The sequence below is a fragment of the Vulpes lagopus genome, chromosome 23, assembly GCF_018345385.1.
Source record: "Vulpes lagopus strain Blue_001 chromosome 23, ASM1834538v1, whole genome shotgun sequence".
Classification (NCBI taxonomy): domain Eukaryota; kingdom Metazoa; phylum Chordata; class Mammalia; order Carnivora; family Canidae; genus Vulpes; species Vulpes lagopus.
Genome location: NC_054846.1, coordinates 21,747,118 through 21,772,694, shown reverse-complemented (window position 1 = coordinate 21,772,694; position 25,577 = coordinate 21,747,118). Strand labels below are relative to the sequence as shown.

At 40.0% G+C, this 25,577-nt stretch overlaps 2 protein-coding genes and 1 pseudogene across 2 annotated transcripts in view; 2 read left to right on the top strand and 1 right to left on the bottom strand.

The window, feature by feature from the left end:
• Positions 1–855: 855 nt before the first annotated feature.
• TDG (thymine DNA glycosylase) lies at positions 856–24,372 on the top strand. The gene is made up of 10 exons (XM_041738871.1): positions 856–1,106; positions 12,479–12,621; positions 14,863–15,104; positions 16,421–16,490; positions 18,378–18,513; positions 18,705–18,787; positions 18,867–18,961; positions 21,162–21,333; positions 21,788–21,913; positions 22,366–24,372. Exons 1-10 carry the CDS (start codon positions 1,084–1,086, stop codon positions 22,494–22,496), a joined length of 1,221 nt encoding a protein of 406 aa, XP_041594805.1. The 5' UTR covers positions 856–1,083; the 3' UTR covers positions 22,497–24,372.
• LOC121481484 lies at positions 7,254–9,333 on the top strand (annotated as a pseudogene).
• Positions 24,373–24,507: 135 nt separating the features above from the next.
• Positions 24,508–25,577, bottom strand: part of GLT8D2 (glycosyltransferase 8 domain containing 2) — a 30,102-nt gene continuing 29,032 nt past the window's right edge. Inside the window, exon 10 of the mRNA XM_041738870.1 lies at positions 24,508–25,056. Coding sequence (XP_041594804.1) covers positions 24,884–25,056 — 173 coding nt within the window. The 3' untranslated portion in view covers positions 24,508–24,883. The remainder of the gene's footprint in view (positions 25,057–25,577) is intronic.

Here is a 25,577-nt window from a genome sequence, read left to right as displayed (position 1 = left end):
TCTCTGCCTTTGGATTTTGTCAGAAGTATGTGACCAAATCTGGTCCATTTGGGACCCCTGGAGCCATGTGCTCTTGCACCCTAGGGCTCGGGCAACAAGATTTTGGAGTCATTTGTTACACAGCCTAACTAGGGAAAATTAACTAATACAGCAGCCATGATTTTCATCATGCAAACTAGAGAAACAGAAAAGCCTATTTCCATTAAGTTATTTCAGGAAGTCTTTGTACAAACACCAGCGATAACTTGAAAACTAATGAAACAAAAACTAGCTGTAAGAGCCATTGAAAAATAAGAGTAGCTAGTCTGTAAGGAAGACGTGCTGTTAAATCATCACACACTTGAAACGTTATTATCTTTATATATACAAATTAAAGCAATGTTTCATGTAAAGCTTTACATTTTACGAAGCAGTTTTACAATCGCTCTTTTTATACATATGAGGACACTGAGGCCCAAGATGGCACAGTGACCTCAACTCCCAAGTATTCTGACTCCAAAGTCTTACTTGCCCAAAATCACACTTCATAGTTGATACCTGGCGATTAACGCAAAATATTGTTTTTAATCGGGATAAAACTTGAGGTGGACCGGCCTGCATCACCCTGATAAGGATGCCCCTTTTCAGGGCCCCACCCACACAGCGCCCCCAGGACGTCACCCTCCCAGCTCCGGCCCCCGCCGGGGCCTACGAAATCTTACGTCAGCAGAGCGCGCCTCGTCCCACCCGTTTCCGTCCGCCACCCTTCCCGAGAGGCCAAGCGGAGAGCAGGGGGAACCAGCGAGAGGGGAGCGGACGCGATTGGGCTGGCTGTGTCACGTGACGGCCACGAGGCGTCGGATTCGGCCTTGAGCAGGCGGAGGCGCCGCGCGAAGGGGGGGTTCGGGCTGGGAGGTTCGGCGGGGAGCTGCTAGGAGGTCGGGGGAGGAGCTTGAGCGCCGGCCACCGTCCCGGCTCTACCAGACATCGTGTCTAGTCTCTGGCTATTGCCGTCCGGCCGCTGGCCCGCCGCGGTACTACGGAGGCCAGTCGCTCGCCCGCCCGCCCGCCAGGAGCAGCCGCCAGCTGGAGCGACAGCGGGGGATGGAAGCGGAGAACGCGGGCAGGTGAGGCCGAGCGGAGCGCCGCCCCTCCCCCGCGCCCCTCGCGGGGCTGGCCGGCGGGCGCGCGCACGCACGCGGGGGTCTTTAAATGCCGCGGCCGGAATACAAAGGCCGGGACCGCGCCTGCGCACCGCGGGCCTCCCCGGCCGCTGGTCGCGGGTTCCTCCTGCAGCGGCGGGTCCAGCGCCTCAGCTCTTCCTTCTTCCGGCCCTCCCGGCATCCCGCCGGCTTTTAGATGGGTTAGTGAGCAGCCAGCAGTCTCCACTTGATGTTTCTTCGCGGTTCCCGTTCTGGCAGCGTTTCCCTTTAGCCTCATTTATGCGAAGAGCTGTAAAGATGGAGGAGAATCACACGTATCACCCCTGGAGGTTTTACTTTAGAGTTAGTAGATTTATTGTGGCTTCTCCCCCCCCCCCCCCTTAGGTTTACTAAAAGCACCGTGAGGAGCCCCAAGGTAGGTAACAGTGCCGTACTAGAGCTCTTGAATTCTGGACTGTGACTAATACCCCAAGAAGTCATCAGTCCTTTCCTGTGATCTTGGAGGCGAACTTAAGAATCTACTTTCAGTGTGACCTTTGGGGAGTGTTAGATACGTAGAGAGAACGTTTGGCAAGAGCAGAGATTTCACTATTTGAACTCCTGGCAGAGAACTAATCGAAAAAATAATTAGATGGGGTAACAGGGTCTTTAAAAAGAAAAAAGTAATCTACATTGGAGTAAGATTGTTTTAGACCTAATGAATTTTCCTGATTCTCCGTGGCTAATGGGTCCTGGACTTAAGCGAGACATTTCGCTTCTCTGGGTCTGTTCATATTTGTAAGATAGGGCATCTCTGATACCGGGTCCTGCATGCTGTGAATCTGGGTTGTATGGAAGGGATTACATTAAATAGTCTTTAGCGTTTAGGAGAGGTCTATGTAGAGAAAGTGTGGGCTTGATATCCTGCCTTTGCAGGTCGAATCCTGAAATAAAGTATTGCACTTCCTTCCCAGAAGAACTTTACATTTAAAAGAATTTACTGGAATTTGTGGAACTTGCTCCTACCTCTGTAATCTTACTTCACATCCGCACTGAAACCTGTGTTGAGTCTAACAGCAAATGAATTACACGTTAGAAGACCTTGCTCACTGTCTCACAGCCAAGTAATAGGTGTCTTATACAATGTTTATCCACAAATTGACATTTCTGTTTTAACTTCATCCCGTGTTATAGACCATTTTTAATTTTGACTGGCAAAGTTTCAATCCCAGGAAATAAAGAGAATTTTGTGTTAGTAGTGAGTGTAAGGGCTTTATCCTTGGGGATTCTGAAATGACCAAGGCCCCAGATAATCCCGAGAAATTGCTTTTTTGTCAATCTCCACTTTATGCTACTCAAAGAGTAGAATGGAATGGGTATGATGAATTTATTTTTTATTTTGGAAGAGTCATTATTAAAAAGTCAAGGAAAAAATTCTATTAATATGGGGACTCTTTAAAAAAAAAAAAAAAGAAGATAATTCAAGTATCATGAGTATTTAAAGGCTAAACCAGAGAGGAAAAAAGGAAGAAGGGGATACTGTTTCTACTGAGCTCCAGCACAAAAAGGACATTTACCAAAAACGGCAAGTAGGGTGTCAAATTAAAAATGACTGGAAAAGTATAACACAGACCATTGAAAATACAGAATGACAATAGTAACCCTCAAATGAAATCAGCCTTTCTAGAAATGTTAAAGAAACTGGGGTACCTGGGTGGCTTAGTGGTTGAGCGTCTGCCTTCAGCTCAGGGCGTGATCCCGGGGTCCTGGGATCCAGTCCTGCATTGGGCTCCCCGCAGGGAGCTCACTTCTCCCTCAGCCTACATCTCTGCCTCTCTGTGTCTCCCATGAATAAATAATAAAGTCTTAAAAAAAAAAAATAAAAAGAACTGTTAAACCAAGAACTTTTTTAGTTAGATATTGACAACTGGGGCAAGAAAGGCTTAGGTTTTCTGTGTAGTCCACTGACATGCTATTAGGAAATAAACCCTTGGTTTTGGTGTTAATTTTTTATCTCTTGTGTAAAGAAAAATGATTGTAGACTGGAAGTGGCAGAATGAATGTTTTTAAGAGACACGATCGGGCAGCCCGGCTGGCTCAGCGGTTTAGCACCACCTTCATCCCAGGGCTCGATTCTGAAGATCTGGGATCGAGTCCCATGTCAGGCTCCCTGCATGGAGCCTGCTTCTCCCTCTGCCTGTGTCCCTGCCCCCCCCCCTTTCATAAATAAATAAATAAAATCTCTAAAAATAATAATAATAAGAGACAAGATGGATGAGGGCATTTAAGAGAACTTTCAGCTGCTCTAAGAGAAATCATATTTCAAATGAGAGGTAGATTACTGCCAGTCCATAAGAACTTGTAGAAAATGGGAGAGGATTAAAAAAAAAAAAAAAAAAGAAAATGGGAGAGGAGCCCGAAGCCTGAAAATAAACATGTGGGGTCCCATTTCTTCCAAAGGTGGAGTCTGTTCTCTAATTTATTGACTTTGATCCTAAACAAAATTTTTACTTTTCAGTGGTTTTGAGCATATTTAAAAGGAACCAGTGACCATTAGGCTACAGTATAATTTCAGAAAAAAGTAGGACATACCAAGTTAAGTTAATTCCATTTTGGGTAATGATAACTGGACTAGCATCAGGAGGATGATCAGAGGTACCTAAAGTATGTAATCATTTCCTGCTGTCTTTATTATTCCAGCAAAATTACTACATAATAGGGAGTTTCAAGTGTTTTGCATGTGTTAACTAATTTAATCCTCATAACCAGTGAACTAGGTACAACTATTGGCATTGTGCCGATGTGGAAACTGAAACAAAGAGGCTAAGGAATTTGAGTCAGTAAATGACAGAGCTGGAATGTGTACCCAGGCAGTGTCGCTCAAAGTCTGCTTCCCTAACAACTGTGCGTGTGCTGTACACCACTTCTCTGTGGGCAGGATGGACTGATGGCTGCCTGGTTAGGTAAACTCCAAACTGGTTTACCGCTGAAAGAATCAAGGGTCAGCTGTGTGTCGTGTACTTCTACCCCATCTTGTTCTTTTCAATAGTTTAACCATGTGAGGGTGCTGATAAAATTTGTCAATAACCCAACTCTGGGAGAGGTTTGTGGAATCAGTAGTTTGAGTCAGAACCCAGATCTATCCTAACTGGCTGGGATGGTGAATCACCTTTTTTTTTTTCTTTTTTTAAAGATTTTATTTATTTATTCATGAGAGACACAGAGAGAGAGAGAGAGAGAGGCAGACACACAGGCAGAGGAAGAAGCAGGCTCCATTCAGGGAGCCCGATGCAGGACTCGATCCCGGGTCTCCAGGATCAGGCCCTGGGCTGAAGGCGGCGCTAAACCGCTGAGCCACCTGGGCTGCTCGTGAATCATCTTTTACCAAAAGAGCCACAATCCTGTGCCTAGGTGCAGAAAAATCAGTGATACAGTGGGGAGGTCATAAAAGGGGAGTTCTCATTGATGAAAGTCAATGACAAATGACAAAATAGTGAGGATATTTGAAATCCTACTATATGAAGAATAGTTGAATTAGTTGAGGATTCTGGCTTACTCTAAATCTTTGCGTTTATAGTTTCTGATAGATTGTATACCACAAATACCCAGTAATGCATGGTGAAACACACACTTCCACTTTGCAATATTAAGTGTAGTCTTTAGGGGATCCCTGGATGGCTCAGTGGTTTAGCTCCTGCCTTTGGCCTGGGGCGTGGTCCTGGAGTCCCAGGATCCAGTCCCATGTCAGGCTCCCTGCATGGAGCCTGCTTCTCCCTCTGCCTATTTCTCTGCCCCTCTCTCTGTGTCACTCATGAATAAATAAATAAAAATCCTTAAAAAAAAAAAGTATAGTCTTTAAATAGTTATGGTAGTATTCCATCATACTTTATGTAAAGGTAGTTCCCTTTAGTTGAGCATTTGGATTATTTAGCATTGATTGTTATTTTGTAACTATTCACTGTTGTATTATTGTTATTTAAATGAAAATAATAAAATACTGCTATATGAGTATCCTTCCAAAATTCATATGTTGAAAACTAATAGTCCCACTGTGATAGTATTTGGAGGTGGGGCCTTTGGGAGGTGATTAGGTCATGAGGGTGGAGCCTTCATGAATGGGATTAGTGACCTTATAAAAGAGGTCCCAAGGGGATCCCTGGGTGGCGCAGGGGTTTGGCGCCTGCCTTTGGCCCAGGACACAATCCTGGAGACCCGGGATCGAATCCCACGTCCGGCTCCCGGTGCATAGAGTCTGCTTCTCCCTCTGCCTATGTCTTTGCCTCTCTCTCTCTCTCTGTGACTATCATAAAAAAAAAAAAAGAGGTCCCAAGAGATCCCTCACGTCTTCCATTTTCTAAGGATTTAGTGAGAAGGAACCCATATGAACCAGGAAGCAGACCCTCAACAGGCGCTAAATCTGCTGGTGCCTTGAACTTGGACTTTCCAGCCTCCAAAAGTGTAATAAGTAAAAATGGTGGGGGTTTTTTTGTTATTTTTAGTGAGCGAGAAGGCAGGGGAGGGGCAGAGGGAGAGAGAATTCCAAGCAGGCTCCACACCCAGTGCAAAGCCCAAGGCAGGGCTGGTCTCAGGAGCCTGACATCCCGACCTGAGCTGAAACCAAGAGTGGGTCGCTTAACTGAGTGGCCTAAGTGCCCCTAAAAATTGTTTCTGATGAGCCACCTAGCTTATGGCATTTGTTACAGCAGCCCAAGGGGACTAAGGCAAACGTATTTAGAAAAGAGCAACCTAAATCTTCAAAATCTGGAAAATAACTGAGGATTAAAGAAGTTGGAGTTTTTAATTTTAGAGAAAACCTGAGAGAGTTTTTGAAATTCAGCAAAACCTGAATTAACTGGACTCCTCAGTCCACTGTGTTGTGTTTTTGAGAAAGACTCAGGAAATACGTAGTTCATCAGGAAAATGGACAGTATGTCGATTCCAGGTGGCCATAAAAAACAGTGCTTTGAGCACTGCTGTTCAGGAGAAGGGCGGTGTGAATGGCAGCCTGGGAGGGGATGGGGCGGGGCGGTTAGCTGGAAGCACAGGAGAGGTGGCACAGAGAAGTGCAGGGACAAACGTGATAGAGAAGATAAGTGAGCAAAGGGAAATAAGACTATCCCTCTTGCTTAGAGATTTAGTTATCAGGGAGTTACAGAAAATAAAAACTCTAAAGAGTCTGTTTGGAGTCTGGACAGATTTAGTCCTGTTTTCTCTACATTGTCCATGTATAAGAAATCATTTTCATGGTTCTGAAAGGTCCTGAGAGGATGAGTGACCTGGCCAGGTGCTCTTCTGTGTTGCTGTCCCTCACACAGAGAAAATGAAGGATGTAAGTTTTGCACAATTCTGAGTTACAAAGTGGCAATCCTGTCTACAGCAAATGTATTAAATATTTTCACATTAAGGTTGAACAGGTTTATGCTGCTTACAGGTAGAACTATTACTGGATCATAGAAAATTAAATTATCCAGAACTCCAGTTTCCTAGATTTGAAGTTCTTGAAGGTTTTTGTATGGATATATTGCTTGCTTCTGCCAAGTAATAAGAATATGTGATGCACTTTTTGCTTTTGTTCTTTTTAGGAAGCTGAGATGCTAAGACTAAACACACAAATATAGTGTATTACCTTAGAACTTATCTATCACATTTTTCATAGCTTTATTTTTCTATTCCTAATTTCTTTATTTTCTATTTCTAGTTTAACTGGTTGTCAAGTACCAGGGATCATTTTTAGAAAGATTAAAAAGGACATTGTTGATGATATCAGTAAGTTTCTCGGTTTCCTTCAAAATAAATAGATCTGTGTCTCTAAAATCAACTTCATATTTTTTTCTTCCTTTCCATTTTTTCTTCAGCCAATTGATTTCTAAAATTTTAGTTTTCAGATTCTGAGGTTCAGAATTTAATGACTCCTAAATATGTGAAAGGAACCACATTTTGGAAATTTATTTATTTATTTTTTTTATTTTTTATTTGTTTTTGGAAATTTATTTTTTAAAGTTCAGATTCCTTTTGTAATGTGGTATTTTCCTAAATTAAGTATCTTTTTTTTTTTTTAAGATTTTATTTATTTATTCATGATAGACATAGAGAGAGAGAGAGGCAGAGACACAGGCAGAGGGAGAAGCAGGCTCCATGCCGGGAGCTCAATGCGGGACTTGATCCCGGGACTCCGGTATCGTGCTTTGGGCCAAAGGCAGGCGCTAAACTGCTGAGCCACCCAGGGATCCCTGCTAAATTAAGTATCTTAAGTTTGGACTTTGTGAAGTGCTTGAAATGGGACTCCTCTGTGAAACTCTTGAGAGAGGTAACGAGGCAAATGGAAAAGGGTGAAGGTTGCCCTCCTGAGTGTGGCATACTAAGAACAGACATCGTGCATTCTTCTGGCACTCACTTATTATGACCATATATCTTTACTTTTACATATTCCAGTTGAAAGGGGCTGCTAATAGCTCAGGAAACTGCAGCTGGCCACAATCAAAAGTTACAGTTCATTTTACTAGAATTTCCAAAGGGTAACTAAATAAGATGTCTCCATGTAACCTAGCAGTATCCACACCTTCATTAGAGTATTTGTGTCATCAGCACTAAACAACAGGACAATTGGAGCTTCTTCCAGACATGCCTCTCTCCTGGTTTCATGGAGTTTCCTCACAGCCCAGGCACCACCCCTCGCTCAGGCCTCAAACGAAGGAACTGAGGCTGCTTCCTGCCCCCAAGCCGGAGGAGACGTCAACCTCTCAGCACTTGCCGAAGGGAGAAAAAGAACAGCAAGAAGCAATTGAACATATTGATGAAGTACAAAATGAAATAGACTTAATGAACTAGCCAGTGAGGAGATTTTGAAAGTAGAACAGAAATAAACTCCACCAACCATTTTTTCAGAAGAGGTCGGAATTGATCGCCAAAATCCCCAATTTTGGGGTAACATTGGTTAACCATCCACAAGTGTCTGTACTGCTTGGGGAGGAAGATGAAGAGGCACTGCATTATTAACAAGAGTTGAAGTGACAGAATTTGAAGATATTAAATCAGGTTACAGAATAGATTTTTATTTTGATGAAAACCCTTACTTCGAAAAGAAAGTTCTCTCCAAAGAATTTCATCTGAATGAGAGTTGTGATCCATCTTCAAAGTCTACTGAAATCAAATGGAAATCTGGAAAGGATTTGAGGAAACATTCAAGTCAAACACAGAATAAAAGCAGCAGGAAGAGACAGCACGAGGAATCAGAGAGCTGCTTCTGGTTTACTGACCATTCTGATGCAGCTACAGATGAGTTAGGAGAAGTCATCAAAGATGATATTTGGCCAAATCTATTACAGTACTACTTGGTTCCCGATATGGATGAAGAAGGAGAAGATGAAGATGATGATGGGGTGGGGGGAAGGAGAGGAGGATGAAGGAGAAGATGACTAATGGAACACCGATGGATTCCAACCTTCCTTTTTTAATTTTCTCCAGTCCCTGGGAGCAAGTTGCATCTCTTTTTTCCCCTCCTCTTGTGCTCATCTGCTCTGTTTTTTGAAGTCTCTTTTCTCTCCCTTTATATCATGGTTCTCAACTTATTTTGGGGGGAAATACCTTGAGCAGAGTACAGTGGGAAAAGAATCTCTACCCCTTTCTGTTCCAAATTCATTTTTATTTCTTCCTGTCTCAACAAAAACTTTATGGAATCAACACCACTGTGATCTGTGGGAAAAAAGAAAAACCTTCTGCTCCCTTAGCTCTGCTGGAAGCTGGAGGGTGCTAGGCCCCTGTGTAGTAGTACATAGAATTCTAGCTTTTTCCTCCTTTCTCTGTATATTGGGCTCAGAGATTACACTGTGTCTCTATGTGAATATGGACAGTAAGCATTTACCAGCGTGTACCTGTCTACTTTCTCTTGTTTAAAAAAGAAAAAAAAAACTTTAAAAAATGGGGTTATAGAAGGTCAGCAAAGGGTGGGTTTGAGATGTTTGGGTGAATTAAGTGGTCATTTTGACAACATGGCTTCTCCTTTGGCAGAGGGAGAAGCAGGCTCCATGCAGGGAGCCTCACGCAGGACTCGATCCCAGGTCCCCAGGATCACGCCCCGGGCCGAAGGCAGGTGCTAAACCACTGAGCCACTGGGCCTGCCCTCCTTTGGCATGTTTAATTGTGATGTTTAACAGACATCCTTGCAGTTTAAGATGACACTTTTTTTTTTAAGGTTTTATTTTTATCATTCATGAGAGACACAGACAGATTGAGAGGCAGAGACATAGGCAGAGGGAGAAGCAGGCTCCATGCAGGAAGCCTGACGTAGGACTCGATCCCTGGTCTCCAGGATCACACCCCGGGCTGCAGGAGGTGCTAAACCGCTGCACCACCGGGGCTGCCTGATGACTGACTGACTGACTGACTGACTGACTTACGTATGTATGTGTGTATGTATGTATTTATTTATTTATTTTAAACTTTTAAGATTTTATTTATTAATTAGAGACACACACACACACACAGAGAGAGAGAGAGAGAGAGAGACAGGCAGAGGGAGAAGCAGGCTTCATGCAGGGCGCCTGACGTGGGACCCGATCTTGGGTCTCCAGGATCATGCCCTGGGCTGAAGGCGGCGCTAAACAGCTAAGCCACTGGGGCTACCCCTGATGACACTTTTAAAATAAAACTCTCCTAATGATGACTTGAGCCCTGCCACTCAATGGGAGAATCAGCAGAACCTATAGGATCTTACCTGGAATTGACATTCTCTATTGTAATTTTGTTCCTGTATTTTTAAATTTTCATTTTGTTTCACTGGAAAGGAAATAAGCTCAGTTTTAAACCTTAAAAGTGTACAAGTTGCTTTGTTATAATAAAACTAAATGTGTACACATTCACAAAAAACACTGAGCAATGGATGTTTTTACAATTCATCAAAAAGAGTTATGAATACTATTAAAGAAAAGTAGGGGGTGGGGAAGAGGACATGTTACTTTGTGCCTAGCACAATTTAAGCACTTCACTTCTCTTCATTTTTCACATTTGAGCTTCTAGAACTTACAACATACTTTTCTGGTGTGCAGCCTCAGGTTACAATACTGTTTTGTGTTCTTTCTACTTTAAAGTCTGCATTAAACAATTTCTGTGCTTTTAAAAATATCAGTAAATGTAATTATGCTACATAGTATTTTCTCATGTTAATGTATCAAGTTTATTGCATTACTGTGTTTTTTTTTTTTACATAACTGAACATGATATATTTAAGGAAATGAAACACTTAAAAAAAAAGATTTAATTTGAGAGCAAGAGAGAGAGCACAAGCAGGGAGAGGCAGAGGGACAAGCAGACTCCTTGCTGAGCAGGGAGCCTGATGTAGGGCTGGATCCTAGGATCCTAAGGTCATGACCTGAGCCAAAGGTAGATGCTCAACCGACAGCCACTCGACACCCCAGAAATAAAACTCTTAAGATATAGTATAATATCTTTCTAATTCTTAACCATTTCTGGGATCCCTGGGTGGCGCAGCGGTTTGGCGCCTGCCCTTGGCCCAGGGCGCGATCCTGGAGACCCGGGATCGAATCCCACATCAGGCTCCCGGGGCATGGAGCCTGCTTCTCCCTCCGCCTGTGTCTCTGTCTCTCTCTCTCTCTCTGTGACTATCATAAATAAATAAAAAATTAAAAAAAATTTAAAAAAAAAAATTCTTAACCATTTCTTTAGCAGCTTATCTTAAAGGTAGCTTAAAAGCTAAAATTCCTCTCCATTGGTTTTCCACTGGGGTTTGGCCCCTGTATGTCTCATGAGCACCCAGCATCCTAGCCTAGCCACCCACAGTCTATTATCCTGTATCTGCCTTGGACATTTAAGTTTATTAAGGCTGTTTTATTAAGATGCAAATTATACACTATGAGTTTTTACCCATTTACTGTGTACTAGTTTGCCTTTTTAATCTCTACTTTCTGAGCTTCTACTTTGCTTTCTTTGTGACTAAGAAGTGTGTAGTTAACCCACAGAAAACATGACTTTTCTCTCCAAATGGCAAATGATACCCATTTTATTTCCTAGTGTTTTCTTTCCATTGTGTATTTAATGGCATCATTTGGCATCAGTTGTAGTTTGAGTTTCACAAAATATATGGTTTATTCCTCTGGCTTTGTGCTGAGGGAAGCAGTTTGAAATAGTGATTTATAGTCACTGTAAGATCTTTTTGGCAGTTTTCTCTGAAGGCCTGTGTTCCTTATATTAAACTGACCACTGGGAACCGTCTAAAAAATATTCAGAAAAGAGGTTTTAAAGTGTTTTTTTCCATAAATTCACAGATATGTACAGAATATCAAATTCTAGTCTTAATCTAATGGTAGAAGCCCAGCAACAATTTAATAAAGATCCAGGGCAGCCCCGGTGGAGCAGCAGTTTAGCGCCGCCTGCAGCCGGGGTGTGATCCTGGAGACCGGGGAATGGAGTCCCACATCAGGCTCCTTGCGTGGAGCCTACTTCTCCCTCTGCCTGTGTCTCTGCCTCTCTCTCTCTCTCTGTGTTTCTCATGAATAAATAAATAAATAAATCTTTAAAAAATAAAATAAAATAGGTCCAATGAATAAATCATTAAGTAGGCAGATCAACCAAAAGAGAACCTTAAGTTAACTTGGAGGGAAGGCAGGAATAGGGAGATTTGGTCGAAGGTATAAAGATTACCAAGGTCTGGGGATCTAATGTACATCGTGGTGATTACAGCTAATATTGTACTATATTCTTGAAAGTTTCTAAGAGATTTTCAATGTTCTCATTGCAAAAAAGAAATAGTAATTATTTTTTTTAAGAAATAGTAATTATTTGACATAATGCAGATACTAGCTAAGACTCTTAATAATCGTTTTTTGCAATACATGTATCAAATCAACATGTTACATACCTTTACCTTGCACAGAGTTGTGCAATGAATCAGTAAAGCTAGGTAAGGGTTAGATTGGCAGAATCTTTGTGACAAAGGGATTAAATCTGAAGTTAGAGGTGCAAATTGTTTTTATGGACACTTTAAACCTGTATGAGCTGCTGTGCCTTTTAAGTTTCTCTGCTCTAATGATCTCATTTCAGAGAAAGCAGAGACTGACTTGACAGGACTGGTAAGTTTTATTGATGACACATTTTGTCATTAAACAGTGGAAGAGTTAATTAGTGTTTGGTTAGTAAGCACAAGGTAAAATTAGGGTGAATGTGCACATATGGAAAAAGATATTCCTTCTCCCTTTTGACCATTTTATCAACTCTAAATATTACAATCTGTTACTAAGTGTTTGGATCCTGAAGTTTTTTATTACAGTTAATTGTTTAAATTCCTGGTTGGGAATGGCTTTTATTGTCGTATTTTATATTTTTATACTTAATTTTTCTTTCAGCTATTCCCTTCAGCAAGCTCAAGCTTTTTATACATTCCCATTTCAACAAATGATGACAGAAGCTTCTGATATGGCAGTGATGAATGAACAGCAAATGCCCACAGAAGTTCCAGACCCAGCTCCTGCTCAGGAACCCGTACAAGGTAGCTTTTATCAGGATAGTTTAGAAAATTAGCTATTGGACTAGCCAGCTTACAGTAAAAAAGGGTTAATGATGAATTTTAGTTTTATTTCATTCATTTATTATTTTTTTAAGATTTTATTTATTTGAAGGGAGTGTATACAAGCAGATGGAGGGGTAGTCAGAAGGAGAGGGAGAAGCGAGCTCCCTCCTGAGCAGGGAGCCTGACACGGGTTCTGGGATCATGACCTGAGCTGAAGGCAGGTGCTTTATCAACTAAGCCACCCAGATGCCCCTGGTTTTATTTTAGTATTAAAATTTCTAACTTCTTTTTAAGTATGTACCAGGCACTGTGATAGGTTTTGGGAAATAAAAGAACATGGATCCTGTCCTCAAGTATCTCGTGATCTAGACGTAGAGAATAATAAGTAGAGATCCCTCGGTGGCTCAGCGGTTTAGTGCCTGCCTTCGGCCCGGGGCATGGTCCTGGAGTCCCGGGGTCGAGTCCCATGTCAGGCTTCTGCGTGGAGACTGCTTCTCCCTCTGCCTGTGTTTCTGCCCCTCCCTCTCTCTCTCTGTCTCTCTGTCTCTCATGAATAAATAAACAAAATCTTAAAAAAAAAAAGAAAAAGGAATTGTTTTTTCTTTTATATTATATTTCAACACACAAAGGTGAGGAGGGGCATAGAATGCCTTGAGAGCTCATAGGGTTGACACCTAGTTTGGACCAAGGCTCAAAAGCAGCTTCCCAGAACTCAGGAACCAAGGGTGGGGAGATTTTATCACCATGAATAGTGGAGTGGGGAAATTCCAGTCTTAAGGAGCAGCATGTGCAGAAGCATAGATACAAAAAAGCATGACCGTTAAAAAAAGTAGTGATTCTGTGTCACTGGCCTCTGGTGCATAGCCAGAACATAGGCTTGTAACCTGATGAATGTAGAGTCTTTTCTGAAGGCAGTAGGGAGCTGTTGAGAGAATGTAAGCAGAGGGTGACTTGCATAGACTGACATTCTAAAACTCAGCCTAGAAATAGTGTAGAGGATAGATTGAATGGCAGGAGCTGAGGCAGAATATGGAGACAAAACGGGGACTCAAGACTGAAGAATATGGAGATGAAATGAGGAGGTCCTGAGGGGATGGAGAAAAGGTAATGGCTTTCTCCAAAGTAGCAGTATCGTAGGAGAAATGTGCTCAGAATTTCACTGTATGATTTCAGAAAACGCATCTGCCTCTGTTGCGTTGGAGATGGCCCTGCTCTTGACTCTCCTATTGGTGTAGAGGTAGATCCCTTAGTATAGGAGTAAACAGAATGAGTCAGAAGAGAGGACAGACAAGAGGCTGGGTTAGGGAACTGCCAAAGAGTAAGTAGTAGAATGGGAGAGGGGCCCAAGAAATTGAGAGATGTCAAAGAATTAAGGGTAAGAAAACCCAAGCCGTCTTGTGGGTAACTTTAGGTCAGTGATTCTTGACCGAGCAACTCCCAACCACCCCCCACACACACGCACACACGTCGCGCAAGGAACATTGCAAGGAACATTGGGCATTGTCGGAAATGACTTTGTCATGGTTGGCAGGGTGCTCCTGGCATCTATTAGGTAGAGGCCAAGGTTGCTGTTAATTTCTGTAAGGTACAGGACAACCCCCCATAACTAAAAATTATTCAACCTAAAATGTTAGTAGTGCTGAGATTCAGAAACTCTGCTTAGGTCCTGAAGTAGATCCCTACTCTTCCCTTTTGAAAAATTCTTTCTGAGAGATTTCATCATTAGCACCTCTAAATTCACCTCTTTGGCTGTGTGTGGAACAGAATATACATTCAGTCTCTAAAACAAGCCCACAAGCCATTTGAGGCTTTCTATTGCTGGAAATGGGAAATTGAGTTAAAATGTTTCTATTTTTCTACTTATTTTTTCATTTGTTTATTGACCTATTTGTGTATTTACATTTAGAATTTCTATAAAATAGTATAGATGCCTTGTATCCCTGGGGAGGCAAAGATGACAGGTAAGAGTGTGTGGAAAATCAGTCTTAGTTATTATGGGCATTTCATCCAAAGAACAGCTAGCAGAGGAAGGAGGGTGGGGGATGGGCCCATGTGAACCCAGTCCCAGGGTGAAGAAGGAGAGAATAGTGCAGAGGACCCTGAGGTTGGGAGATAGAAGAGAAAGATAGTGTTAATAGAGTGACTTTTCTGGGAAAGTTGCCTGATGTTGTATAAGTTATATTTTTCTGCATCTACATCCTGGAAATCATTGTGTTTCAGAGACTCCAAAAGGAAGGAAAAGAAAACCCAGAGCAAAAGAACCCAAAAAGCCAGTAGAACCTAAAAAGCCTGCTGAGGCCAAGAAATCTGGCAAGTCCACAAAATCAAAAGAAAAGCAAGAAAAAATTACAGACACATTCAAAGTGAAAAGAAAGGTAGACCGCTTTAACGGTGTTTCAGAAGCTGAACTTCTAACCAAGACCCTCCCAGACATTTTGACCTTCAATCTGGACATTGTGATTGTAAGGATTTTTGTCCCTATTTGGTTCTATAAATGGCACATAGCATTTTGTTGAAAACAATCATTTCTAAAAAATCCTTTTAGTGGTAAATGGTCTCTCCTTCATGAGAATGTGTTATATGGGTGTGTTTAAGAGGATGGGCTCCACTGTGGGGCTGTCTGGTTTCAGATCCTGCCGTAGGATATAGGGGTATGACCTCGGACAAGTTTTAACCTTCCTAATCACCAGTGTCATTACTGGTGAAGCAGGGGTGGTGATAGTACCTCCCTCTTGGAGTGACAGATAAAATAATCCATGTGGATTGCTTAGATTATATGACACCTGTGAGTTCTCCATAAATAATACTGCCTTTGAGCTTTGATTTTTGTCAGTAACTCTCAGAAACATCAACATGCAAACAGCTCTAGGTGATGTGGAGTGAGCTGCATGGTGGGACCTCACTCTTTCCAGCCCAGTTGGAAAGAGTGAGGGGGGCCTGGAGATATATGAGGAGTAAAATGGTTTTTATTTTTAAAATTTGTTTTTTTTTTCTTTGTATTGAAGCATAGTTCGTACAATTACATTCGTTTAAGGTGTACGACAGCGATTTGAGAAGTCTGTGTGTCACTCCACGCTCCTGATGGGTGTAGCTACCATCTGTCCACATACACTGTTAGAGTACCCTTGGCTGTATTCCCTGTTCTGTGCCTCCTACTCCTCTTTGCCTGTTTTGCCCATCCCCCTTTGCCTCTGGCAAACACCATTTCCTCTCTGTATTTATGGCTCTTTTTCTGCTTTTTTTTTTTTTTTCCCCAGACTGGTTTTTGTTTTTTCTTGTTTTGGTTGGTTTGAGAGAGAGAGAGAGAACGAGAGAGCAAGTAGTAGGGGCAAAGGAGGAAATAGAGGGAGAGGGAAAGAGTGAATCCCAAGGAGGCTCCTCACCCAGCATGAAGCCCCACGAAGGGCTCAGTCTCCATTATCCTGAGATATGACCTCAGCCAAAACCAAGAATTGGATGCTTAACCAACTGAGCCACTCAAGGGCTCCCAGACTGGTTTAAAAACAACAGCAACACTTTAAATATAAAGGGAATGTTTTTCCTCAAAATGGAATACTTTGGGGGTGCCTGGGTGGCTCATTAGGTGTGGAGTCTACTTAAAAAAAAAAAAGGAATATTTTGTTCAGATCAAGAATAGGTACTTAATAAAAAACATTGCTTATGATGCTGTCTTAAATTTTTATTTTAAAAAATTTAGTTTTGTCCACCACCTCTCCACAGAAGCCCTAAGGCTTAAACCATATTTTTCAAGACTTAACTATATAAACATTTTTTGTAGATTGGCATAAACCCAGGACTGATGGCAGCTTACAAAGGGCATCATTACCCTGGACCTGGAAATCATTTCTGTAAGTAATTATTTTTTTTTATTATTATACTTTTAAACTGTGTTTGTTAATATTTGGGGATTTTTTTTAAGCGAATTGCGTTTTTTAAAAGAGGGTATTTGTAGAGATCTATATGTGTTTTCTATGCCGGTGTACACAAAAATAAAAGATTTGAGAGGATATGTCACTGTTCACATTTTAGTGTAAGAGAATGAAGGGCAAGAAAACAGTACTTCCCCTTTTGTTTTGTCAGTTATTTTATAGGGGTTTTACTATATTTTTTTTTAATGAATTTTCTTTTTTACTTGTTATCTATGGTGAGAGTAACAATAGTACATCATTGTGCCAGAGCAGACAGAGAACTGACCTTTCCAGATTTCTGCTGATTTTATTTCCCAAGAAAGATGAAATGCATTGCTCCCTGGCAGTCAGTTATTACAGTAGTTAAGAAATTCTGTGTTGGAGACATTCTCTACAGATTCTTTGTATTTAGCAGAAAATACTTGTAGAGTGAGCTTTATTTTTATTTATTTTTAAGATTTTTTATTTATTTGTTCGTGAGAGATAGAGAGAGGCGCAGAGGGAGAAGCAGGCTCCGTGCAGGGAGCCCGACGTGGGACTTGATCCCGGGTCTCCAGGATCAGGCCCTGAGCTGAAGGTGGCACTAAACCGCTGAGCCACCCGGGCTGCCCCAGAGCGAGCTTTAAAACCAAGTATAACTACTGTTGTATTATCTTATATGTAAGTCTACTTACCTAACACCACCTAATAGAGAAAGGCCTGCAAAAGCCCTCAGGAAATACTAGTCAGTTATCTAAGAGTAACATTAAAAACATTTAGGTCAGGGGCGTCCGGGTGGCTTAGTCAGGTAAGTGTCTGCCGGCTTGGGTTATGATCCCAGAGTCCTGGGATCAAGTCCCAAGTCAGGTCCTCTGCTCAGGGGGGAGTCTGCTTCTCCTTCTCCTTCTTCTCCTTCTCCTGCTGTTCCCTCTGATTGTGCTCACTCTATGTCAAATAAATAAAATCTTTAAGAGAAAAAAAAACATTTAGGGCAAAAGATCTAGTAATGTGTTTTTGGAACTAATTGATTGATTGATTTATAAAGATTTTATTTATTTATTCATGAGAGACACACAGAGAGGCAGAGACACAGGCAGAGGGAGAAGCAGGCTCCATGCAGGGAGCATGATGTGGGACTCGATCCCAGGTCTGCAGGATCACGCCTGAAGACTGTGCTAAACTGCTAAGCCACCCAGACTGCCTTCATCTCCATTATTTAAAAAAAAAAAAAAAATGTCTGTAGAAGTTGGGTCTTTTTTTTTTTTTTTTTTTTAAAGATTTATTTATTCATGAGAGATACAGAGAGAGGCAGAGACCCAGGCAGAGGGAAAAGCAGGCTCCCTGTGGGGAGCCCAATCCCAGGAACCCAGGATCACGACCTGAGCCAAATCCACTGAGCTACCCAGGCATCCCAGTTTGAACTTTTCATTTCTTCCATCATCAGGACATTTGAATGTTCTGGGTCTCTTGGTGTATGTTTTTATCTGTTTGCGATATTCTGAGGGCAGGGGGTAGTATCACCAATTTTTAGAAGGGAAACAAAGATTTTCAGTTTCCTACACTGAGTAGCAGTGTACTTCTGATAGCTATTTACTTAATCTGCCCTGTGAAAAGGAGATAAAAATGGTAGTTAATGTCTTAGAAGATCATTATGATCATTAAATGAGATAATCCATGCAGAGGGCTTAGCACATAGTAATTGCTTGATATATGGTATTTGATCTGTAATTTTTTAAGTATCCTAAATTTTTTTCTTGTAATTTCAGGGTAAAATGTAGACTACTGTGTCGATTCATGGGGCAAAAATCTTTGACTTACTGGAAATAAACTGAACTGTCATTTTCACAGGGAAGTGTCTGTTCATGTCAGGCCTGAGTGAGGTCCAGCTGAACCATATGGATGATCACACTTTACCAGGAAAGTATGGTATTGGATTTACCAATATGGTGGAAAGGACAACACCAGGCAGCAAAGATCTTTCCAGGTAATTACATTTATTTTTATAGGTTGGAACCTGCTCATGCCAATGCCTCATATACTCTAAGAATGCTAAATGTACCTACTTGAGGCTGAGCTTAACAAATACATGAATAGATCTTTTATTCAAAGCTCTCTGAATTTAGCATATTAATATTGCCATACTTATATTTTGACTACTTTTTAATTCAATTTTAGTAAAGAATTTCGTGAAGGAGGACGTATTCTAGTGCAGAAATTACAGAAATATCAGCCACGAATAGCAGTGTTTAATGGAAAATGTAAGATTTACTTTTAAATTTTATCTTTTTTATTTGCTAACATTATGGGCAATGTAAATATGTTTGTATTTCATTTTAGGTATTTATGAAATTTTTAGTAAAGAAGTTTTTGGAGTTAAGGTTAAAAACTTAGAATTTGGACTTCAACCCCATAAGATCCCAGACACAGAAACCGTAAGTACTTAAAGTGATTCTTGTAACAATCAGCTAAATACGAATTTTTTTCTAGCTAGTTTCCCTTTTTTATTTGTCCTATCCATTGTAATTCATGCCATTCTAAAAACACTGTATTTTGTTTAGTAATAGTTACATGTCAACTGAAACTAATTGTTGCAAATTAATTCAGGAACTATTTTAAAAAATAAACTTTTTTTTTGGATAAAAATGTCTTACTGATGTTATTTGGCTAAACTGGGAGGAGTTGAAAATAAATTTAATGGCATATTTTTATTAGCAAATTCAGGTAGGTTAGTCCTTTTTCGGTATGAAACAAACATGCTCCTGATGAGTAAAACTGCTCATTACCCCCTGCTGGTGTATCTTAGCCCAATTTCATTCTAGAGCTGTATGAATAGTATGCAGCTCGGTTGCAGACAGACATCCAGCTAGCCTGACTGGCACCTGGTACTGTTTACTGGTGCCGTGTCCACAAAGCTCTGCAGAAATGACAGTGGGTTTCAAACTGTCATTTCTGCAGAGCTTCTGCAGACATTAGGTTTAAATTTGCTTCTTAATGTAGTTTTGTTTACAACTTTTTAAAAAACAACATACACGCACATGTCCATGTGTTCTAGACAATATTTTAAATAATGGAGAAGCCCATGTGCTGACAGGGTTTTGTGGAGAGCTCAGAATAAAGTTTCTGTCATTTCCATACATTTGAACTTCTCCTTTTTAAATTTCTTCTAAGTAAATATATGCTTGATAAAGTAAGTGGTCTTTCTTAAAACCGAGGCCTAGGGATCCCTGGATGGCCCAGCGGTTTAGTGACTGCCTTCGGCCCAGGGTGTGATCCTGGAGTCCCAGGATCGAGTACCACATCAGGCTCCCTGCATGGAGCCTGCTTCTCCCTCTGCCTGTGTCTTTGCCGCCCCCTCCTTCTCTAATGAATAAATAAATAAAATCTTTAAAAAATAAATAATAATAATAATAAAACCGAGGCCTACACTTGTCTACTTTGGTAAAATTGGTGCAGTTGAGTTCATTGCCTTCTATAGATAACTGCTTTATTGTCCCGTAGGAGCCAGATGAGGCTCGGCTACACGCCTTGAATGTAGGTGACCATAATAGTGCAGTACTAAGTATTGGATAATATCATGACAGGTAGTGTTAGCTCCTATAGTGACCTTGGGAGTGCTTGTGTGTTTTAGCTTATTCTTTGTTATGAAATATTTGCAGTTACTGATGATGTTAGTGATTCAGCTTTGAAACAAATTTTTTCAAATTTCTGCATCATTTTCAATTTCTGCATCATTTTAATTGAATAGTTACATTTGCAGCATGAGTTCTCAGACAACATTAGTCACTGTTAAAATCTCGTTTTACCAAGGTCATCTTGGGATGGGAAAATGAGTAATTACAAAACCTGGTAGTATTTATACCTACATATCTTTAGGAGTCAGGAGTTTCTAAATGCTTTATAAACAAACAAACAAAAAAAAGTTTGTTTTATGGAATGTTATGGAGGGCAATATAAAAATTGCAAGAAATTGCAATAGAAGTTCCATAATCGAGCAGCCTCAGTCTTTGATATGTATGTGATATATAGTATTATATATTTTCTGTTCTATGAAGGACCGTTTGTCACCATTATCCCAAATAATAAATGCAAATGTCTTTCTCCTTAGCTATTTGACAGAATTCTCTCTGATTATGCTTTTGAGTAAAAAAGCAGGATGTAGAACAGGAAATAGAGAGCATGTGACCATTCATGTATATTTAAAAAGGGTGTGGGAGAGTACATATGTGAGATACATTTGATCGTATATTCATAGAATACATCCGGAACCAGCAACTGTGATTGCCCTGGGAAGAGAACTGGTAGAGACAGAACTGGGAGGGAAGATTTTCAGTGTATATACCTCTTTGCCCTCTTGCACCTTTAGAATTGTGAACCATGTGTTTACTATTAAAAAGACAAGATGATTGGTAAATGAACATGAGGGGGAAGCCTCTTCATTTTTTATTTATTGACTTTGTAGTAAGTAAATTTTACAAATTTGAACTCAGACACAACTACTTGTATTGATTTGCATATATTAATGTGTGATGAGCATCATTTTTAACCAAAAAATGTATGAGTTTTTTAATCTCTATGTGAGTGGATTCAGTAGACTTTTAAGATTTATGTAACTGTAAAATTTTACGATTCTAGCTCTGCTATGTTATGCCATCATCCAGTGCAAGATGTGCTCAGTTTCCTCGGGCCCAGGACAAAGTTCATTACTACATTAAGCTGAAAGACTTAAGAGATCAATTGAAAGGCATTGAACGAAACACAGATGTGCAAGAGGTACAATATACATTTGATCTACAGCTAGCCCAAGGTATGTTCCCATTTTCACCCCATTCATTCATTTCATGGATCTATACCTTACAGAAAGCAGGTTGTGAATTTAAAAGCAGGAGAAAAGAAAAGTTACATTTGCAGCATGAGTTCTCAGACAACATTAGTCACTGTTAAAATCTCGTTTTACCAAGGTCATCTATCTGTTGTGGGTACACCTACAGATGTTGAGAGTATAAGAAACATGGTAAAAAAAAAAAAAAAAAGAAAGAAAGAAACATGGTAGCCACTTGAGATTAAATCTAATAGGCTTTTGCAATTCTTAGGAGCTAATTTAGTATATGTTATAAAGAGTTTAAAACATGATACTAATGAAAGATACATCTCAGTATATGTTAACTAGAAAAAGATTCGTTCCTGATGACCTTTGAATAAAGCTATTTTCAAAACCGTTGTACCAAATCCATTTTAAATCCCTTTTACTCTCCTCACAGAGGATGCAAAGAAGATGGCTGTTAAGGAAGAAAAATATGATCCAGGTTATGAAGCAGCATACGGTGGTGCTTATACAGAAAATCCATGCAATGGTGACCCTTGCAGCTTCTCTTCCAGTGGGCTAAGTATGTTCCCCTCTGTATGTGGATTCCTTTTAAATGATTGGTTTTTGTCAGGACTGGGGGCAAGTTTTTTTTTTGTTGTTTGTTAGCTTTTGGGGTTGTTTTGTTTTGTTTTGTTTTGTTTTGTTTTTAGAGAGTGAATTATTGGAGTGTAGGAATGGCACTGAAAATCTGTAGTGGCCAGTAATGGAAATACAGTGGTTATCTGATGTCCCGCCACACATGTGTGTCCAGCTCATTCTCTCTAAGTTAGCGAGTCATCCCATTTACAGTCCCTCTGTGAAGTCCTGTATCCGCCGAAAGAACAGAGATTTATTTATCATGGTAGTCAAGAAGCTTGCATAACTATTTAATAGCAGTTTCCCCTCATTGGACTGCTCACATCTCCTCATTGAATCCTGTGACAATTTTAGATAGAACAAACTAACTTTAACATCCTTTTTCCCCCCTGGCAGCTGACAGTGGAGAATCAACTTTCGGTGACATTCCAAATGGGCAATGGATGACCCAGTCGTTTACAGACCACATTCATTCTGTTAATAATCATCGTGAAACCCAAGAACAGGAAGAAGGAAACCATGCTTAAGAGTGGTGTCTCTCAGCTCTACTCAAATGCTGCAGTTTTAATGCAGTTGTCAAGAAGTAGTCCTCAGTTTGCTGACAGAGGCGTTTTATTAGTATTTTGCTCTGGTGATACAATGATAGTACAGTTGTGTGGTAGAATCAACTGTATGAACCTAAGTAAGTGGGAAAGGAAGAAGTGGGGTTTTTTTGTATTTGAATTAACCATCATTCCAGCTTTTTATAAACTATACTTCATTCATGAAGAAACTGATTTTCTTGTGGGAGTCACTTTTAATCTGTAATTTTAAAAGAAACATTCTGAAAAAAAAATTCTGAATATTTATACTTGATTATTAACTGTGCATAAACCCAGACACACTGTTACTTCTTTTATGCTTAAGAAGGACATGCTAAAAAAAAAAAAAAAAAAAAAAAAAAAGAAGGACATGCTAATAATAATTACCACTGGTAAAGAGGCGGATGTATTCATTTTTGTATATGAAGTTAACCCACAGTGGAGTCTCACTGGATAGTTGTTAGCAGCGTTTGAGTTGTATTCACACTCAGACCTCTTTATCTCCACTGGTTTATGAGAGATGCTCAGCAGTAGAAGTGTAGTTTGGCCTTTGGGCAGCAAGGCTAGCCCGGCCTTCCCTGCCAGGGTACCAAGCCCTGGGTGTAAATCCCCTAGTACAGGCAGAATGGGAAGTTCCAGAGAATGAAGTAGACCTTTTTTAAGTTTGTTACTTCCTCTCTGTTTTACCTGAGAGACATACATTTGATAGGGAAGGAATTGAATTTTTCTTACAATATCTGTCACCATTCTAATTTTATCCTTGGCTTTAAGGGTACAACATGGAAAGTGGTGAGAAATGAACTCTCAGGCTGAGCAGCAATATGCTGGAAGTGTTTGATAATCTTATTTAAACTGGTGCTTTATGTACATGAGATGTATTAAAATAACAATTTTTCTTGGTAGGTATATCTAGTCAGTAATTTAAAAAAATCTCTGCATCATTGCTGTTACTGTGGACTTAACTGAGCTTCACGGCGGGGTTGGTTTGAAGTAACATCCCTTTGTGATTTTTCTGATGCCTCTTCCATGGTGCTACAAATAGTCCAGACTACTCGGCCTGGTGGATAGTGAAGCTAGGTATTCAGAAATGCTACTGCCATTAACTCCTGGTCACTTCTGAATGCCCTGATTTCATACATACCCAGGGAGCATGCTGTTTTTCAATATGAAAATATTTATGAGGCTTTGGGGTTTTTTTTTTCCTCTAAGAGATTATATGTTCTTCTCTATGTAATAAGAGAAACAAATTCTTGTGAATCTTTTTTTTTTTTTAAATTCTTGTGAATCTTAACATGCTTTTTAGCTGTAGCTATGATGGATTTTATATTTCCCTTAGTCTAGGTCAAGCTGTGTAAAAGTTATTCAACTTATGTTATTTAACTCATGTACTGTACTGCTGTTTACATGGATGTTTTATGCGGGTGCTTTGAAGTGCCTTGCATCAGGGATTAGGAACAATTGAATTATTTTTTCATGGGACTATATAAAGCATGTAAGTAGGAATTGCTTTGGTGTATAATAATTGTAGCCTTACATTAGATTTTTTTTCTTTGAGTAGAGAAAATACTCTTTAAATTATGATGGGCACTCATTAGAGAATGAGTTTGAAGATTTTCCAAGCTTACAATAATGGTGTTTTTCATTACATATGAAAAATGAGTGGTAAATGTTGATATATCCTGTACATGATAATATGGGACTTTTTCATTAAATAATATTGAAAAAGTTTTTAAATTCATTTGGAAGTCTGATCGTTTTTACAATAAAAAATATTAAGAACGGTTATCCCAAGTTGCAAGTTTTTCTGCAGCAAGAGCGACTGATATTCTTTCCCCCTTTACATGTGAGGTCAGTCTACCCTGTATTACATTTAACCTGTAGAATAACATATATACTGAAAATCATTAGAAAATCTGTAAATATTTTATTTTTTCAGACATTATGTTTTAAATGAAATAGTGTTTTATAAAAGATAAAAAAAAAAAAGATTGGCAGCCTGTTAAAAAAAACCTACATGTGAAAAAACACATTTAGAAATTTTTTAAAATTGTGAATACAAGTTGTCATTCAGAGTTAAGCAAATTGCTGAAACCTAAACATTTCCTTCTAACAATATATCTCAGGCACATCATCTTATTTCCATAGTTGCCACCTATACGTAGGAGGTCCATGCCTCTGTGATCCGGAGTACCATTGGCACACAGTAGACTTTGTGTTGTACATTGTGAATCATCTGTACTGAAAGTGCTAGTCATAAGAACAATGAAATAAGAGGGCTGCGAATGCACAATTCCACATTTTTATATAGGAAATACTTGAAATGTCAAGTCATATCAGCTATTGTGGTGATGGAGTTTAAATATCCCTGCAGGGTCAGGAACAAACCAGCTTTCCCATAAGTCGTTGTGAACACTAGGGAAGTCCCAAGGTTTATGTCTTCCATTCCAGTGGAGTAATTTTGCTTCCTGCAGAAAATGCTCTGAATATCTGGTATCTGGATTCCAGCCTTCATTTGTGTTTAGAAGAAAATAATAGACTTGTTAGAAAATAAGATTTTTATATTGAAAATTGAATGCAAATCCATTATTTAAAAAAATTAAGCAAATCAAAGAGTATACAAGGAAAGATTTACCACCTACTCTAAATCGCCAAAATAACCACTGTTACAAGAGTTTCTTATGAAATCCTTCCAGTAATACTCTACCTGTATGAGTGTGTGGGGGTTCGGGGGTGTGGCACATGCGGAGTTGCTGAATTATTTTTAATGACTGTTTAATGACAATGGATATATAGTTATTTGTATTTCTTTAGTGAGTTCTTTATTGAGGATATCTAGGTTTCTTTCCCTTCACAAACGTCAGTGAACACTGCACAGACTTCTGTGCATATCTTGTGCGTGTCCACAGATACATCTGTAGGGTAAAGTCTTGTAGGTGGAATCCCTCAATTGAAGGGTGTTTGCCTTCACATTTTTAGTAAGAGATTGCCAGATTGTCCCCAGGAGAACTTTATCAGGTTTCCTCCCAC

What these genes read in the sequence shown, in the direction of transcription:
- TDG (XM_041738871.1), top strand. Translation starts at nt 1,084, where the DNA reads ATGGAAGCGGAGAACGCGGGCAG. An exon ending in TGATCTACAGCTAGCCCAAG is followed by an intron (nt 21,334 to 21,787) that starts GTATGTTCCCAT and finishes CTCTCCTCACAG; the next exon opens with AGGATGCAAAGAAGATGGCT. An exon ending in CTTCTCTTCCAGTGGGCTAA is followed by an intron (nt 21,914 to 22,365) that starts GTATGTTCCCCT and finishes CCCCCCTGGCAG; the next exon opens with CTGACAGTGGAGAATCAACT.